This window comes from Macaca mulatta, chromosome 20 (assembly GCF_049350105.2).
Source record: "Macaca mulatta isolate MMU2019108-1 chromosome 20, T2T-MMU8v2.0, whole genome shotgun sequence".
NCBI classification, from domain to species: Eukaryota; Metazoa; Chordata; class Mammalia; order Primates; family Cercopithecidae; genus Macaca; species Macaca mulatta.
Genome location: NC_133425.1, coordinates 6,063,608 through 6,082,043, shown reverse-complemented (window position 1 = coordinate 6,082,043; position 18,436 = coordinate 6,063,608). Strand labels below are relative to the sequence as shown.

Below are 18,436 nucleotides of genomic sequence, written 5' to 3'. Positions count from 1 at the left end.
ATAAAAACTAAACATTTGTTGGGCGCAGTGGCTCACGCCTATAATCCCAGCACTTTGGGATGCTGAGGCGGGCGGATCACAAGGTCAGGAGATCGAGACCATCCTGGCTAAGACGGTGAAACCCCGTCTCTACTAAAAATACAAAAAAAAAAAATTAGCCAGGCGTGGTGGCGGGCGCCTGTAGTTCCAGCTGCTCCGGAGGCTGAGGCAGGAGAATGCCATGAGCCCAGGAGGTGGAGCTTACAGTGAGCCGAGATCGTGCCACTGTACTCCAGCCTGGGTGACAGAGCGAGACTCCATCTCAAAATAATAAATTAATAATAAATAAAAACTAAACATTTAAAAATACCCAGGGGGTAAAAAATGAAGGAAAAATCCCCCCCTCTGCTGTTACCTAACATAGCTTGTGTTAGGTTTTACATTCTTGTTTCCATGCCTATGTGAACATACACACATACAGTGAGTGTCATTCACACAGAGCCTGTGGATAGATCCACTTGGTTCTTTTTACCGGCTGTATGGTGTTCTGTGCACTGGAGCGTTGTGCAGTGATAGCAGTGTTTCATATCTCTGCCGTCCAGTGCAGTAACCACTGTCTATCCACACGAGGGTATTAAACATTGACAACATGAAGTTGTCTAGTACAACTGAAGAATTGAATTTTTATTTCATTTAAATTAAAATTTAAATAGTCTCATGTGGCTAGTGGCTACCATATTAGACAGCATGAGTTTAGAAGTTCTCAACCTGAGGTGGTGGTCCATGGCTTCAAAAGGTCTGCATGCCCAGAGATGGAATTCCAAATCCATGAATGATCACTTTTTATAATGGAGAGAGGCAACAGCTCCCACCAAGTTTTCCTCTGAGAAAAGATGAAAAGCCATGGCCTGAAAACAGAAAACTAAAGCACTGTACTCCTGCATGGAACAAAGGAAGAGAGACTAAGAACTTCCAGCCTCTTGAGATGACCAGGTGTGGTGGCTCACACATGTAATCCCAGCACTTTGGGGGGCCAAGGCAGGGGGATCACTTGCGCTTATGAGTTAGAGACCAGCCTGGGCAACATGGCAAGACCCCATCTCAATTTCTATTAAAATATATATATATATATGGTGTTTTTTTTTTTTTTTGAAACAGTCTTGCTCTGTTGCCCAGGCTGGAGTGTAGTAGCACAGTATCAGCTCACTGTAGCCTCTGCCTCCCGGGTTCAAGCAATCCTCCTGCCTCAGCCTCCTAAGTAGCTGGGATTACAGGCACCCACCACCACAACCAGCTAATTTTTGTATTTTTAGTAGAGATGGGGTTTCGCCATGTTGGCCAGACTGGTCTCAAACTCTTTTTTTTTTTTTTTTTGGTCTCACTCTTGACCCCAAGTGATCCGCCTGCCTCAGCCTCCTGAAGTGCCAGGATTACAGGCATGAGCCACCACGCCTGGCCTAAAAAAAATAATAATAATCAATGCACATGATATGGTTGAGCATGTGTTTGTGAAAGGGGTGGGCATGCCCATGTGTGCACAGGAAGGTGCTGCTGGGAGCCCTGTGAACAAACAGTACAGCAGCGATAAGAGCTAGAAGGAGGTGTGATTGCTGAAGGGAGTATTGGAACTGATGATTTAAACTTAAAATATTCTAAACAAAGTAAAAATTCACCTCACTGGAATGATGTTCTTTTCAAGAATAACAGGGAAGTGGTTAGAGAGGTGAAGGGGTCTGGAGGAGACAGGCACTAAGGATACACTCAGATACTTGGGCTTCAGGTGCTGGGCGTTTGGTTGGCACTATGAGGGCCTATCAGGAGTGGGATCTCAAAGGCCCCATTGGCAGGGTATTTTGAGATTACGATATCCTTCTGAGACCCTGCTACTGCCAGAGGGTAGGGTAACCAGGAAATCTAGAGTACATATTTAGTAAAGATTATCTTTAAAAAGCCATTTAATCCTATGATATTCCCATGGAATTTCTAAAAGACTTTTGGTAAAAATGATTCACTGGTTCTGTTAGAATAGCAGGAAACATAGTTTGGATTTTCAGAAAAGAGAGTAATGAGGAGAACCCTCCCAAGCAAAGGTGATGACATGATGTAAAGCTATGTTACTAAAAGGCCGCAGGGAACACCAGGCTCTGTGAGGACTGGGCAGCCTGGGACAGCCTCTGATCAGTGAGATATAATAAAGGGCTGGTCAGTGAGTTTGGTTCTGAACAACTAATTAGAAGTTTGGGAAAATGCTGATCCTACTTCCTACCACATACTAATATATCCCAAGTTAACTACAGAATTAATTTTTTTTTTTGAGATAAGAGTTTCACTCTTGTTGCCCAAGCTGAAGTGCAATGGTGCAATCTCGGCCGGGCACGGTGTCTTAAACCTGTAATCCCAGCACTTTGGGAGGCCAAGGCGGACGGATCACAAGGTCAGGAGATCGAGACCATCCTAGCCAACATAGTGAAATCCTGTCTCTACTAAAAATACAAAAATTAGCTGGGCGTGGTGGCACACAGCTGTAGTCCCAGCTACTCAGGAGGCTGAGGCAGGAGAATTGCTTGAACGCGGGAGGCGGAGGTTGCAGTGAGCTGAGATCGTGCCACTGCACTCCAGCCAGTTGACAGAGCAAGACTCCGTCTCCAAAAAAAAAAAATAGCACAATCTCGGCTCACTGCAACCTCCACCTCCCTGGTTCAAGTGGTTCTCCTGCCTCAGCCTCCCCAGTAGCTGGGATTACAGGCGTGCGCCACCACACCCAGCTAATTTTTTGGTTTTTTTTAGTGGAGACGGGGTTTCACCATGTTAGCCAGGCTGGTCTTGAACTTTTTTTTTTTTTTTTTTTTTTTTTTGAGATGGAGTCTCGATCCGCCGCCCAGGCTGGAGTGCAGTGGCGTGATCTCAGCTCACTGCAAGCTCTGCCTCCCGGGTTCACGCCATTCTCCTGCCTCAGCCTCCCGAGTAGCTGGGACTACAGGCGCCCGCCAGTACGCCCGGCTAATTTTTTTGTATTTTTAGTAGAGACGGGGTTTCACTGTGTTAGCCAGGATGGTCTTGATCTCCTGACTTTGTGATCCGCCCGCCTCGGCCTCCCAAAGTGCTGGGATTACAGGCGTGAGCCACCGCGCCCGGCCTCGAACTTCTGACCTCAGGTGATCCACCCGCCTCGGCCTCGCAAAGTGCTGGGATTACAAGCATGAGCCACTGTGCCTGGCCTAGAATTAATTTTTTAAAAGAAAACCAGAAGAAAATAAATATTAACATAGATCTTTGTAATCTAGAAACAATAAAGATCACACAAGAAGATCAGTTGATTTTTTTTTGATAATACTCCCCAACAACAAAAAATAAAATTGAAAGGAATACCAACTAGAAGTACTTGCAGCAAATACGATAGAAGGGTAATACGTTGATTTTATTAAATACATAGTTTGATAATTAAGACAAAAAAATTAGCAGGGTGCTCCTAATTTTAGATGTGAGAATAGGCTCACACCTATAATCCTAACACCATGGGAGGCTGAGGGAAGAGGATTGCTTGAGTCCAGGAATTTGAGACCAGCCTGGACAACATAGACTCCATCTCTACAAAAAATAAAATATTAGCCGAGTGAGCTGGCACCTGCCTATGGTCCCAGCTGCTTGGGAGGTTGAGGCCAGAAGATCTCTTGGGCCCGGGAGGTAGAGGCTGCAGTGAGCTGTGATCATACCACTGCAATCCCACGTAGGCAGCAGCAAGACTCTGTCTCAGAAAAAAAAAAAAGACAAAAAAATTGCTCACAAAAGAGGAAACAAAGGCATAAAAAAGGTTCAGTAATCAGGAGTAATTAAAATACATCAAACAAAAAATTGCCTTTTTTGACTGGTTAAATGATCAGGTAGGAAGAATTTTACATATATTTATGGGCCCTTATTTGTAGTTTTTAAATTACACACTCGGCACTGGCATAACAGGAGATATTGCTGGTGCTCTTTATGAAGTGACGTAGTCTAATTGGGAAGTCATCTGTCTACATTTGTTAAGAGCCTTAAAACTGTTTTGGAACCTGTTTTATTTTACTTGTGGAGACCTAAATTTAAAACAGAAAAGTTTTGTACATAAAGGTGTTTGTTGATATCACTTTACAATTGAAAGCGGGCTAAGTGTCAAACTGCAGGTGAGCCATTAGGTAAATCACAGTATGTCTCTCAGTGAAGTGTTCTGCAGTCAACCACTATAAACCATAATTATGCCAGAATTATGAAAGATAATATAGATAAATGTGAATCGTAAAATTATTAAAAGTTTGATATAAAATAGTAGGCCCATCCAGCCTGGGCAACATGGTGAAACCCTGTCTCTACAAAAAAAAAAAAAAAAAAAGAAGAAGAAGAAAATCAAGCATGGGGCATGCACCTGTAGTCCCAGCTATTCAGGAGGCTTAGGCAGGAGGATCACTTGAGTCCAGGAGGTTGAGGCTGCAACGAGCCATGATTGCACCACTGTGCTCCAGTGTGGGTGACAGAGCAAAACCTTGTCTCAAAAAAAAAAAAAGCCAAAATGTTAGTGCTTTTAGACACTTCCAGAAGTCTTATTAACCTGACAACAGTGTTGAGAAACATCCCAAAAAGTAATGGCCACCAGGCGGAAGGGTCCCAGCCACAGCCCCACGTTCCCAGCCAAGTGTTGATAGCTCAAGGCCACAGCCAGGACAGCACAGCAGGGGCTGGGGACAGGTACTACTCACATCCCATTCTTGAAACAGTACACCTTCAGCAGACACTTGTGAAGTAGTGCATCATCCTAGGCACCTGTCACGCAAAAACTGAAGATGGCTGGTAAAAGGCCCCGTGCACTTCATCAAAAGTTGGGCTCCTGTCTCCATGACCCAGGCTCCCGGCCTCAGCCTCCTGCCTTGGAAGGCCTGCCAGGAGGCCTGGTCAGCGCTTCTCTGGCCTGGCTGGCATGTTTGTTGTGCACTGCCTGCAGCTCACGTTAGGATCTGTGACTTTTGCAGTGTGATTTGTTCATCCAGGAGGGGGCCCGTCTGGGAAGAACCCCCGCTGAAGTCGTTTCAACCTGCGACATCACTTTCGCCTGCGTGTCGGATCCCAAGGCGGCCAAGGACGTAAGGACCCCCTCCCTCCCCTCAGCGACTCCGGGTCACAGCCAGGATTGCTGGCTGGCCTCCTCCCCTCCTCCCCTGCACACCAAGTGAGTGTCCACATGTGGGGGGCTGAATTTCCCATGAAGGGCCATTTCCCATTGTGAAGGGTGTTTGCATTAATTGAATACAGACTTCCTTTAATTCCAATCAAAGAATGAATACTACTAGAGCCCTTGGAGTCTGTGCTGAAATTCGTCTTGAACAGGCTTCATGTGTTCTTGTTGAACTGGAAGCTTTGGGACTGAGTGTGCCTTTGGTCCAGGTGCCAGGTTTCTATATTTAGCTGTCGCTGTATTTGTATATTTTACAAGTTCAAGTGCGGTAGTCATCTTGTTAAACTGGTGACTAGCCTAATCCAAGTAAATCCAAAGAAGCCCCCAAAATAAACCATTCTTTTAAATGGGTTTCTTTTTAATAAAAAGAAATGCACACACTCACATATATTCTTTTTAAAGATAAATGGGAACATGCAGGAAGTACTTTTCTATCCCTTGCTTATTTCATTGTTCTTCCCTTTTCAGCTTGATAGAAATCAGGAAATGAGCCAAAACAGCAGCAGGATTCTGATCTGAGGTCTGTAGGGCTCCTGAGCATCTGCCTGGGAGCCTGGGCTATTGCTTCTCCCTTATGTCCCCACAGCTGGTGCTGGGCCCCAGTGGTGTGCTGCAAGGGATCCGCCCTGGGAAGTGCTACGTGGACATGTCAACAGTGGACGCTGACACAGTCACTGAGCTGGCCCAGGTAGCAGCCTTCCTCGGGCTGGCTCTCCAGCATCTTTTCTATCAGAGACCAAGACCCAGGCTTACAAGAATGGGCAGTTACTCTAGAGCCAATGCCAGAGAGGGAAGAGGAGAGGCGAGTAGCCTTGGGACTAGCCTATCCCGTGCTCCACCTTTAAACCGCAGCTAGTCTGAACAGCCATGGGCAGTTGCTGCATGGCTGGGATGGGCATCAAGTCCTGGAGCTGCCAGCCTTATGTTGAGAAGTAACCCAGGCCGCCCGCCTGGCATTGGGGTTTGAGCAGCTGTCTGCATTTGGCACTGGCAAAGCATCCCTCGTCCCCGAGCATCTGGCCCAAATAAGGGAGTGGGAGTTGGGACCCACATGTTCTGAGGGGAGGGCAGCATCCACAGGGGAGTTGTGTGTTCAGCCAAGCCATTGACATGGTCGCATCAGGTTCTAGTTGTTGGTCTCTAAGAAATTCCGGGCCGGGCATGGTGGCTCACACCTGTAATCTCAGCACTTTGGGAGGCTGAGGCAGGTGGATCATGAGGTCAGGAGATTGAGACCATTCTGGCTAACGCAGTGAAACCCCGTCTCTACTAAAAATACAAAAAATTTAGCCAGGTGTGATGGCGGGTGCCTGTAGTCCCAGCTGCTCAGGAGGCTGATGCAGGAGAATGGCGTAAACCCAGGAGGCGGAGCTTGCAGTGAGCTGAGATCGCGGCACTGCACTCCAGCCTGGGCGACAGAGCAACACTGTGTCTCAAAAAAAAAAAGAAAGAAAGAAATTCCAAGTCAGTTGGATGCCTGTGTGGAGACCCCAGCGTCTCATCATTGCTGTGATTCGGCCTGTCTGACCTGCACATGGTTAGCTCCTGAGTTCAGGAGTCAGCTGTAGAACCTTGGTATGGGTGGCCGTCTTCTCCAGCTCTGGAAGGTGTGATGAGCAGCCGTGGCCACTCAGCAACACTCCTTGTGTCCTGCCCAGAGAGCGCTGGGAGAGAGGAGGCCTCCAGAAGCTGTGACTTTTCTTTCCAGGTGATTGTGTCCAGGGGGGGGCGCTTTCTGGAAGCCCCCGTCTCAGGGAATCAGCAGCTGTCTAATGACGGGATGTTGGTGATCTTAGCGGCTGGAGACAGGGGCTTATACGAGGACTGCAGCAGCTGCTTCCAGGCGATGGGGAAGACCTCCTTCTTCCTAGGTAACACGCCTGCACCCGTCAGGCCTGGAGCCTGGGGCCACATCTCCTCTGTGTCACACTGATGACAGCGTCAGTCCCACACGGCCTTTCTGCCGGGGGCCCCAGGGAAGGTTTCCTTTCACCTGCATAGTCAGTGCGTGGAAGGAGGAAGAGCCCAGTCTGTCGGGGGCAGGTGAAGGGGGCCTCCCCTGGAGAGAGGTGGGTCTGAGCAGAGGTGAGCGTGGGCAGAGAAGCCCTGTCTGTGGCATTCTTGGGCTGTGACCGTGAGTCTTTGCCCTGGGCAGGTGAAGTGGGCAACGCAGCCAAGATGATGCTGATCGTGAACATGGTCCAAGGGAGCTTCATGGCCACTATCGCCGAGGGGCTGACCCTGGCCCAGGTGACGGGCCAGTCCCAGCAGACACTCTTGGACATCCTCAATCAGGGACAGTTGGCCAGCATCTTCCTGGACCAGAAGTGCCAAAGTAAGTTGCCTTTGGTCCCTCTTCTTGCATTTGGTGTTTGATTAGAACAGGGGACTACGTCAGGGGTTCAGTGAGCATGAAAGATGCCCCTCTCTAGTCAGTCCCTGACCCTGGCCAGAGGAGGTTCAGAAACACAGTGGGCGGGATTTGGGAATATAGGCTGGGAGTGCCAGCCCTCAGGTATCTAAGGGTGTGGGAGAGGCCGTGAGGCCTAGGCTGTGTGGAACAGAGCCTTGAATACGTTTTAGGTATTGACACCTGATGGACTGTAGGTGGCTTTTAATTTCAGGTCCTTGGCTTTTATCTGATACTGGCTTTTTCTCCTCAGATATCCTGCAAGGCAACTTTAAACCTGATTTCTACCTGAAATACATTCAGAAGGATCTCCGCTTAGCCATCGCACTGGGTGATGCGGTCAACCATCCGACTCCCATGGCAGCTGCAGCAAACGAGGTAGCGTAGCTTGACAGAGGGTGTGGCCCAAGTCCCAAGGCCCTTCAGTTTCTTTTTCTTTCTTTTTTTTTTTTTATTGTGATGGAGTCCAGGCTGGGGTGCACTGGCGCGATCTCGGCTCACTGCAACCTCTGCCTCCTGAGTTCAAGCAATTCTCCTACCTCAGCCTCCTGAGTAGTTGGAATTACAGGTGCCCACCACCACAGGCTAATTTTTGTATTTTTAGCAGAGACAGGGTTTCTCTATGTTGTTCAGGCCGGTCTCGAACTCCTGACCTCAGGTGATCTGCCCTGCCTTGGCCTCCGAAAGTGCTGAGATTACAGGCATGAGCCACCACACCCAACCATTCGGTTTCTTTTTCTTTTTCTTTTTTTTTTTTTTTTGAGACAGTCTTGCTGTGTCACCTCAGATGCCCGCCACCACGTCCGGCTTTTTTTTTTTTTTTTTTTGTATTTTTAGTAGAGACAGGGTTTCACCGTGTTAGCCAGGATGGTCTCAATCTCCTGACCTCGTGATCTGCCCGCCTCGGCCTCCCAAAGTGCTGGGATTACAGGCGTGAGCCACTGTGCCTGGCCCAGTTTCTTTTTTTATTCCCTTCCCTCTACTTAGTTTAGCTTTTCTTCGTTCTTTTTCTTTTTTTCGAGACAGAGTCTCACTCTGTCGCCCGGGCTGGAGTGCAGGGGTGTGATCTCAGCCTCATGCCTCAGCCTCTCAAGTAGCTGGGATTACAGGCATGCACCACCATACACAGCTGATTTTTGTATTTTTAGTAGAGATGAGGTTTCACTATGTTGGCCAGGCTGGGGTTCCACTGCGTTAGGCAGGATGGTCTCCATCTCCTGAGCAAGATGTTGAAACCCCGTCTCTACTAAAAATACAAAAAATTAGCTGGGTGTGGTAGCAGGCACCTGTAATCTCTGCCTCAGGGAGGCAGAGGCAGAGAATTGCGTGAAACTGGGAGGCAGGAGGTTACAGTGAGCGTAGATCGCACCACTGCACTCCAGCCTGGGTGACAGAATGAGACTCCATCTCAAAAAAAAAAGCAAAAGAAAGCGGCTACAGCCTTCTCCGGCTTACTGTTTTCATGGTATGTATATTTTTCCATGCATTTCCTCTCTCATTTATGTCTAAATTGTGTCTTTCGTAGACAGTATGTAATTGGGGCTTGGATTTTTATCCATTTTGATGGTATCTGCCTTTTAATTAGCATGTCTATTAGCATTTTTCAAATGACATTTTAAGCACTTATATATGCACTTTTTTTATATTTGAGACAGTCTCAGCAGTGGCGCAATTATAGCTCACTGCAGCCTTGACCTCCTAGGCTCGAGCAATCCTCCCACCTCAGCCTCCCGAGTTGCTGGGACTACAGGCGTGCATATCTGTATCCAGCTTCACATACAGTTTTTTTTTTTTTTTTTTTTTTTTTTTGAGACGGAGTCTCACTCTGTCGCCCAGGCTGGAGTGCAGCGGCCGGATCTCAGCTCACTGCAAGCTTCGCCTCCCGGGTTCACGCCATTCTCCTGCCTCAGCCTCCCGAGTAGCTGGGACTACAGGTGTCCGCCACATCGCCCGGCTAGTTTTTTTGTATTTTTTTTTTTTTAGTAGAGACGGGGTTTCACCATGTTAGCCAGGATGGTCTCGATCTCCTGAGCTCGTGATCCACCCGTCTCGGCCTCCCAAAGTGCTGGGATTACAGGCTTGAGCCACCGCGCCCGGCCCACATACACTTTTGAAAAGTTTTTTAGGCCGGGCGCGGTGGCTCAAGCCTGTAATCCCAGCACGTTGGGAGGCCGAGACGGGCGGATCACGAGCTCAGGAGTTCGAGACCATCCTGGCTAACACGGTGAAACCCCGTCTCTACTAAAAAAATACAAAAAACTAGCCGGGCGAGGTGGTGGGCGCCTGTAGTCCCGGTTACTCGGGAGGCTGAGGCAGGAGAATGGCGTAAAAACCCGGGAGGCAGAGCTTGCAGTGAGCTGAGATCCGGCCACTGCACTCCACCCTGGGCGACACAGCGAGACTCCGTCTCAAAAAAAAAAAAAAAAAAAGAAAAGTTTTTTAGGGTAGAAGTTCTACTTTCTTAGTTCATGTTCATAGAATTTGAATCTAAAAAAAAAAAACAACTGAAAAACATTTGTCTTTACCATATGATTACAATAAAAATGACACTTTGCGAAACAGCAGCTGTATTTTTCAAGTACTATCAGCTGATACACTATTTTATTCTATTTATTTTATTTTGAGACAGAGTTTCATCCTTGTTGCCCAAGTTGGAGTGCAATGGTGCAATCTCGGCTCATTGCAACCTCTACCTCTTGGGTTCAAGCGATTCTCCTGCCTCAGCCTCCCCAGTAGCTGGGATTACAGGTGCCTGCCACTACTCCTGGCTAACTTTTTGTGTTTTTAGTAGAGATAGGGTTTCACCATGTTGGCCAGGTTGGTCTCAAACTCCTGACCTCAGATGATCCACCCACTTCAGCCTCCCTAAATGCTGGGATTACAGGCGTGAGCCACCACGCCCAGCCAGTACTGTTCTGTTGACACCTGGCTTTTCATAGTGTAATTCTCTATTCCTGAATTCTTTTTTTTTTTTCTTCTTTTTTTTTTGAGACAGAATCTCACTCTGTTTTCCAGACTGGAGTGCACTGGCGTGATCTCAGTTCACTGCAGCCCCCACATTCTGGGTTAAAGTGATTCTCCTGCCTTAGCCTCCTGAGTAGCTGGGACCACAGGCATGCACCACCACACCTGGCTAATTTTTGTATTTTTAGTAGAGACAGGGTTTTACCATTTTGCCAGGCTGGACTTAAACTCCTGGCCTTAAGTGATCCGCCCACCTTGGCCTCCCAAAGTGCTGGGATTACAGGCATGAGCCACCGCGTGCAGCCTTGTTCCTAAATTCTGACTTCTGTCTCTTGTCTGTTTCAACATTTCAAAGTACTTATTTCATGACTCTTTCAGATTACATTACTATTTCAAGTCCCCCCTGTTCATTCGACCTGTGGATTCTCTCTGGATAGTAGAATTCCCCATGTATTTATGTATTTTATAAGTCTTTTTTGATGAAAGCTCATTTCTTTGTTTTTGTTTTTTTTTTGACACGGAGTCTCGCTCTGTCTGCCCGGATCTCAGCTCACTGCAAGCTCCGCCTCCCGGGTTCAAGCCATTCTCCTGCCTCAGCCTCCCGAGCAGCTGGGACTACAGGCACCCGCTACCATGCCCGGCTAAATTTTTTGTATTTTTAGTAGAGACGGGGTTTCACCATGTTAGCCAGGATGGTCTCGATCTCCTGACCTTGTGATCCGCCCGTCTCTGCCTCCCAAAGTGCTGGGATTACAGGCTTGAGCCACCACGCCTGGCTGAAAGCTCATTTCTGACTATAGTTATTTCCCAAGGGTTTCATGTGGCTTGCACTGGGAAAGCTGCTCTTTGAAGTGACTTCCAGGTTGCCTCCACCCTGACTGCAGGATTCATTGGCTTGGAAGCAGAGTTTTTAGGTTACTTTCTCAATGCAGCTCGGTGCTTTCCAGCCATTTCAGTTCAGATCTTAGGCTCTGTACTGTTAGGAGTTCAGAGGTCAGGTTCTTAAGGTTAACTGGTGCATTGACCTTTAGTAGTTGTATTGATATGTGGTTTGATTTGGAGCTAGCGTTTTTATCATTTGATTTCTGTTTGTTGCCTTTGTCTTTTGTTTGTTCCTCCTTTCTTGCTTGCTTTTTAGAATTCCAGTTTCGGCTGGGCACGGTGGCTCATGCCTATAATCTCAACACTTTGGGAGGCTGAGGCAGGCAGATCACCTGAGGTCAGGAGTTCGAGATCAGCCTGGCCAATATGGTGAAACCCAGTCTCTACTAAAAATATCAAAAATTAGCCGGGCATAGTGGCGGGCACCAGTAATCCCAGCTACTCGGGAGGCTGGGATAGGAGAATCGCTTGAACCTGGAAGGTGGAGGTTGCAGTGAGCCGAGATTGTGCCATTGCACTCCAGCCTGGGTGACAGTGCGAGACTCCGTCTCAAAAAAACAAAAAGAGGTCAGGTGCGGTGGCTCACACCTGTAATCCCAGCACTTTGGGAGGCCTAGGCGGGCAGATCACGAGGTCAGGAGATCGAGACCATTCTGGCTAACATGGTGAAACCCCATCTCCACTAAAAATACAAAAAATTAGCCGGGTGTGGTGGCGGGCGCCTATAGTCCCAGTTACTTGGGAGGCTGAGGCAGGAGAATGGCGTGGACCCAGGAGGTGGAGCTTGCAGTGAGCCAAGATTGCGCTACTGTACTTTAGCCTGGGCAACAGAGCGAGACTCCATCTCAAAAAAAAAAGAATTCCAGTTTCATTTATCTATTTTCTTTTTTACTTTGCCTCTTTACATTCATTTTTTAGGGTTATTCTACAGATTGCAATATAAATCCTTAAAATAGAGTTAATCTTGCCAGGCACGGTGGCTCATACTTGTAATCCTTGTAATCCTAGCACTTTGGGAGGTCGAGGCAGGATTGTTTGAGCCCAGGAGTTTGAGACCCCCATCTGTACAAAAAAAAAAATACAAAAACTAGCTGGGCGTGGTGGCAAGCACCCTATTCCTAGTTACTTGGGAGGCTGAGGCAGGTGAGGCAGGAGGATTGCTTGAGCCTGGGAGTTCGAGGATGCAATGAGCTGTGATCGTACCACTGCACTCCAGCCTGGGAAACAGAGCAAGACCCTGTCTCAAGAAAAAAAAAAAAAGATAATCTTGTACCATTTCCCGTTAAATGTAGAAACTTTGCAACCACATAGAAGCATTTATTTCCCCCTCCCTCGTCTTTTAAGGCAGGGTTTCTCAACCTCGGCACTACTGTCATTCTGTGTGTGGGGGCTATCCAAGCACTGCAGGATGTTGGGCAACCCACCTGCCAGACGCCAGTGACATAGTTCTCCTCGGGTGACAGAAAATGTCTCCAGATATTACCAGATATCTCCTGGGGGCAGAAGCACCACAGGTGTGAGAACTCTCACTCTGAGGTATAGGTGGGTCCTGGGTGTTCCATCTGCCTTTGTTTTATTTATTTATTTATTTTTTGAGACAGAGTTTTGCTCTTGTTGCCCAGGCTGGAGTGCAATGGCACAATCTTGGCTCACCACAACCTCCACCTCCCAGCTTCAAGCAATTCTCCTGCCTCAGCCTCCCAAGTAGCTGGGATTACAGGCATGCACCTGGCTAATTTTGTATTTTTAGTAGAGATGGGATTTCTCCATGTTGGTCAGGCTGGTCTCGAACTCCTGACCTCAGGTGATCCACCTGCCTCGGCCTCCCAAAGTACTGGGATAACAGGCGTGAGCCACCACGCCAGGCCTCATCTGCCCTTGTTTTAAACCCACCAGGCAACACTGTGATTTTTAAAGCAGTCATGTGTATTTTTATTTTTATTTTTTTCCAAGACGGAGTTTTACTCTGTTGCCCAGGCTGGAGGGCAATGGAGTGATCTCAGCTCACTGCAACCTCCGCCTCCTGGGTTCAAGCCTTTCTCCTGTCTCAGCCTCCTGAGTAGCTGGGACTACAGGCGCACGCCACCACATCGGCTAACTTTTGTATTTTTAGTAGAAATGGGGTTTCTCCATGTTGGCCATGGCTGGTCTTGAACTCCTGACCTTGTGATCTGCCCACCTCTGCCTTCCAACGTGCTGGGATTACAGGCATGAGCTACTGCGCCTGGCCAGTCATATGTATTTTAAAGAAATTAAGAGAGCCGGGCGCGGTGGCTCACGCCTGTAATCCCAGCACTTTGGGAGGCCGAGACGGGCGGATCACGAGGTCAGGAGATCAAGACCATCCTGGCTAACACGGTGAAACCCCGTCTCTACTAAAAAATACAAAAAACTAGCCGGGCAAGGTGGCGGGCGCCTATAGTCCCAGCTACTCGGGAGGCTGAGGCAGGAGAATGGCGTGAACCTGGGGGGCGGAGCTTGCAGTGAGCTGAGATCCGGCCACTGCACTCCAGCCTGGGCGACAGAGTGAGACTCCGTCTCAAAAAAAAAAAAAAAAAAGAAATTAAGAGAAAAGGCTGGCATGGTGGCTCACGCCTATAATCCCAACACTTTGGGAGGCCCAAGTGGGTGGATCGCTTGAGGTCAGGAGTTGGAGACCAGCCTGGCCAACATGGTGAAACCCTGTCTCTACTAAAAATACAAAAATTAGCCAGACATGGTGGCAGGCGCCTGTAATCCCAGCTACCTGAGAGACTGAGGCACAAGAATCTCTTGAACTTGGGAGGCAGAGGTTGCAATGAGCTGCGATTGTACCACTGCACTCCAGCCTGGTGGACAGAGCTAGACTCCGTCTCGAAAAGAAAATAATAGAAAAAATAATTTTAAGTTTCTCTAGATTTACCGTTTCTAGTAGACTCTATCCCTCCCTAAAGAAGAGTTTCTCTCTGGTGTTACTTCCTTTCCACTGAAAAAACTTTCTTTGGAATTTCCTATAATGTGGATCTGCCCAGTGACAGTTTCTTTTACCTGAAAATGTCTTTATTCAATTGTAACTGTCAACTGTGAGCTGAAAGTTACAGCTGAGCTGCAGTGAACCTCAGTTATGGTGTCTCTTGCAGGACTACTTAATGTAAAAAACAAAACAAAACAAAAAACCCCACAGCCCACAGCTAATTACGTAGGAGGGACCCATGTGTCCAGCCACATTGCCTCAGCATGGCCCTATTGCCTGTCAAGCAATGGCTTTTTAGTTCTTTTCAAGCTTTTTCATATTCCACTAGTGTCTCTGGGGCAGGTGCTGATTGCCAGGCACTGTTCTGCACTCCGAGTACATGTTGGTGTGCAGCTCCCTCCATGCCTCCCAGGAACACTTACATTTAACTGGAAGCGGGTACAGAATTAGCACATAAGCAGTTAAAAAGGTCAGAATTTCACAGTGTAAGAAATACAAGTAAAAGACAGAGATGACTGGGTAAAGTGGTGGGTGCAGCTGCTGCTTCATTTGGAACAGTTGGCAAAGGCCTTTGAGTTAAGAAAGAACCAATGGTAAGTGAGTGAGGGAAAAGCATTCCATGCAGAGGGAATAGTAAGAACAACAGCCCAGAGGATAACATGGAAAGGCTTTGGAGAGTGATCTGCAGGAAGGGACATTAGGGACATTATTAAATTACTAATAATACTGAATGCTTTTTTTTTTGAGACGGAGTTTCGCTTTTGTCGCCTAGGCTGGAGTGTGATGATGTGATTTCGGTTCACTGCTCACTGCAACCTCTGCCTCCTGGGTTCATGCAATTCTCCTGTCTCAGCCTCCTGAGTATCTGGGATTACAGGCACGTGCCACCGCAGCCTCTATTTTTTTTTTTTTTTTTTTTTTTGAGACGGAGTCTCGCTCTGTCACCCAGGCTGAAGTGCAGTGGTGCAAGCTCAGATCACTGCAACTTCCGCCTCCCAGGTTCAAGCTATTCTCCTGCCTCAGCCTTCTGAGTAGCTGGGATTACAGGCCACCATGCCCAGCTAATTTTTTGTATTTTTTTTTTTTAGTAGAGATGGGGTTTCACCATGGTAGCCAGGCTGCTCTCGATCTCCTGACCTTGTGATCTGCCCACCTCGGCCTCCCAAAGTGCTGGGGTTACAGGCATGAGCCACTGTACCTGGCCCTAATTTTTGTATTTTTATTAGAGATGGGGTTTCATCTTTTTGGCCTGGCTGGTCTCGAACTCCTGACCTCAGGTGATCCACCCACCTCGGCCTTACAGACATGAGGCGCAGTGCCCGGCCAATGCTGAGTGCTTTATATCCCATAGTACACGTCATTCCCACAAGAACCGCTGGGTACTATTCCCTCTCCCAGAGCAAGAAGCACAGTGGCTGGGGCCCAGAGAAACAGATGCTTCGTGCAAGGTCAAAACAGGATTCCTACCTAGATAGCCTGGGCTCCAGCATTGCCTGCTAGCCTCATCCGGCACTGCCTCCAGGAATCAGATCTAGGTCTTGAAGGCAGCTCTGGGGCCAGAGACTGAGCCATCTCTTTTTTTTCCAGGTGTACAAAAGAGCCAAGGCGCTGGACCAGTCCGATAACGATATGTCCGCTGTGTACCGAGCCTATATACACTAAGCTGTCGACACCCCGCCCCCACCCCTCCAATCCCCCCTCTGACCCCTTCTTCCTCACATTGGGTCGGGGGCCTGGGACTTCATTCTGGACCAGCCCACCTGTCTCCATTTCCTTTTATACAGACTTTGAGACTTGCCATCAGCACAGCACACAGCAGCAGCCTTCCCCTGAGGCCGGTGGGGAGGGGACGAGTGTCAGCAGGATTGGCTTATGGGAAAGCTCTTGAGCTGGGCACTGGCCCCCGGACAAGGTGGCTGTGTGTTCACACACACACAAACACACACACACACAGACTCGCCCCTGGATAGAAGCTGCCCAGAAACTGCTGCCTGGCTTTTTTTCTTCCGAGCTTGTCTTATCTCAAACCCCTTCCAGTCAAGGAACTAGAATCAGCAACGAGAGTTGGAAGCCTTCCCACAGCTTTCCCCAGAGCGAAGAGGCTGTAGTCACGTCCACATCCCCACTGGATTCCCTGCAAGGAGAGGCCTCGGGCCCAGATGAGCCAGTACAGACTCCAGACAGAGGGTCCCTTGGGGCCCTCCAACCTCAGGTGATGAGCTGAGAAAGATTTTCACGTCTGAGCGTCCAGTGTGCACCCAGCGCTCCATAGACGCGTTTGTGAACTGAAAAGAGACTGGCAGAGTCCCGAGAAGATGGGGCCCTGGCTTTCCAGGGAGTGCAGCAAGCATCTGGCCTGCAGGTGAGCTTGGAGGTCCGGCCCTCACCGCCTCGAAGCCACGCCCCAGACGCCACTGCCACGGCGCTCCTCCCTGGGCTGTTCTAGTATTTGGATTTGCATTCCAGCTCTTGGGAGGGGGTCCTCAGGGCCACTAGTGATGAGCCATGAGGAGTGGGGGTTGGGGGCGCTCCTTCCTGTTTCCGTTAGGCCACAGACTCTTCACCTGGCTCTGAAGAGCCACTCTGACCTCGGTCCCCTCCCAGTGGTCCCCGCTTCTCCAGTCTGCCCTGCCAAGTCCCCTGCATGCCCACCACTCTCCATCCTCCCTCCTTGCCCTCTTCCTCCTGTGGAGACAGTATTTCTTTCTGTCTGCCCCTTCTTTGGCCCAGACCCAGCCTGACCAGCGATGAGCATTTCTTAGGCTCAGCTCTTGATACGGAAACGAGTGTCTTCACTCCAGCCAGCATCATGGTCTTCGGTGCTGCCCGGGCCCGGGGTCTGTCGGGAGGGAAGAGAACTGGGCCTGACCTACCTGAACTGACTGGCCCTCCGAGGTGGGTCTGGGACATCCTCGAGGCCCTACATATCTCCTTGGATAGGGGACCATGGGGGGCTTGGGATGATGCAAAAAAACAAGTCACCCAAGGGATGTCAGTTTTTTCTCTCTCTGCATGGGTTGGATTTTCCAAAATCATAATTTGCAGGAGGAAGGCCAGCATTTATGATGGAATATATATATATAAGGTGGCCACACTGGGGTGGGGTCCTTCCCCCTCACAGCTTTGGCCCCTTTCACAGATAGAACCTGGGTTAGAGGATTGCAGAAGATGAGGTGGGGGGGGGGCAGGGAAGATGCCTGTCGGGTTTTTAGCACAGTTCATTTCACTGGGATTTTGAAGCATTTCTGTCTGAACACAAAGCCTGTTCTAGTCCTGGCAGGACACACTGGGGGTGGGGGCGGGGGAAGATGCGGTAATGAAACCGGTTAGTCAATGTTGTCTTAATATTGTTGACAATTCTGTAAAATTCCTTTTTATGAATATTTCTGTTTAAGCTATTTCACCTTTGTTTTGAAATCCTTCCCTTTTAAGGAGAAAATGTGACACTTGTGAAAAAGCTTGTAAGAAAGCCCCTCCCTTTTTTTCTTTAAACCTTTAAATGACAAATCTAGGTAATTAAGGTTGTGAATTTTTATTTTTGCTTTGTTTTTAATGAACATTTGTCTTTCAGAATAGGATTGTGTGATAATGTTTAAATGGCAAAAACAAAACATGATTTTGTGCAATTAACAAAGCTACTGCAAGAAAAATAAAACACTTCTTGGTAACACAGCTGTGCCGCGGGAGTCCTGCTTCCCTCGCCCTCGGCGAGATGGGTGGGAGGAGAGGGCAGCTGCGGGGCCGGGACGGGTTTTCGGGACCTCAGCGTCTGGGAGAGACGGACCTGCGAGCGGCGGCGAGGTCCGCTGCGGGGTTGGAAGCGCGACCAACGGAGGCCAAGCGGGTCAATAGGGAGGCGGAGCGGGAACAGACTGTCCTGCCGCCCAATCAGTGAGCGCGAGTGGAGCAACGCGCCCTATCATAGCCTGGGGGTGACACGGGAGCTCCGCCCCCGAGCGGCCGCCCCAGGCTGGTGCCGGCCGCGTCCCTGGCCAGCGGGAGCGAGCCTGACTCGCGCAGCCGCCGGCCGCGTCCCTGGCCGGCC

The 18,436-nt window shown here is 48.9% G+C and overlaps 1 protein-coding gene and 2 long non-coding RNA genes across 38 annotated transcripts in view; all 3 read left to right on the top strand.

Moving 5' to 3' along the window:
* GLYR1 (glyoxylate reductase 1 homolog) overlaps positions 1–18,063 on the top strand; it is a 47,686-nt gene extending 29,623 nt beyond the window's left edge. For 9 of the 35 annotated variants that reach the window (XR_013411484.1, XR_013411468.1, XR_013411483.1 and 6 more), the window contains 7 exons: positions 4,980–5,090; positions 5,769–5,870; positions 6,891–7,053; positions 7,338–7,517; positions 7,846–7,970; positions 15,979–16,753; positions 17,122–18,063. Coding sequence is in view for 14 of the 35 variants with exons in the window: in XM_077985464.1 (XP_077841590.1) it covers positions 4,980–5,090; positions 5,769–5,870; positions 6,891–7,053; positions 7,338–7,517; positions 7,846–7,970; positions 15,979–16,053 (756 nt within the window). In the remaining 21 variants the exon portion in view is untranslated. Of the gene's footprint in view, positions 1–4,979; positions 5,091–5,768; positions 5,871–6,890; positions 7,054–7,337; positions 7,551–7,746; positions 7,971–15,978 lie in introns of all 35 variants that reach the window. The other 26 variants (XM_077985464.1, XM_077985456.1, XM_077985467.1 and 23 more) reach the window with 9 other exon arrangements.
* On the top strand, positions 2,983–3,729 carry LOC144337864 (uncharacterized). Its single transcript, XR_013411496.1, has 2 exons — positions 2,983–3,501; positions 3,670–3,729. It is a non-coding gene; the product is annotated as an uncharacterized LOC144337864 (long non-coding RNA).
* LOC144337879 (uncharacterized) lies at positions 8,131–13,401 on the top strand. 2 transcript variants are annotated; one of them, XR_013411513.1, is made up of 4 exons: positions 8,401–8,775; positions 9,281–9,428; positions 10,341–10,839; positions 13,285–13,399. It is a non-coding gene; the product is annotated as an uncharacterized LOC144337879 (long non-coding RNA). The 2 variants fall into 2 exon arrangements; XR_013411514.1 differs by lacking the exon at positions 9,281–9,428 and having other exon boundaries at positions 8,131–8,439; positions 10,390–10,839; positions 13,285–13,401.
* Positions 18,064–18,436: the final 373 nt, after the last annotated feature.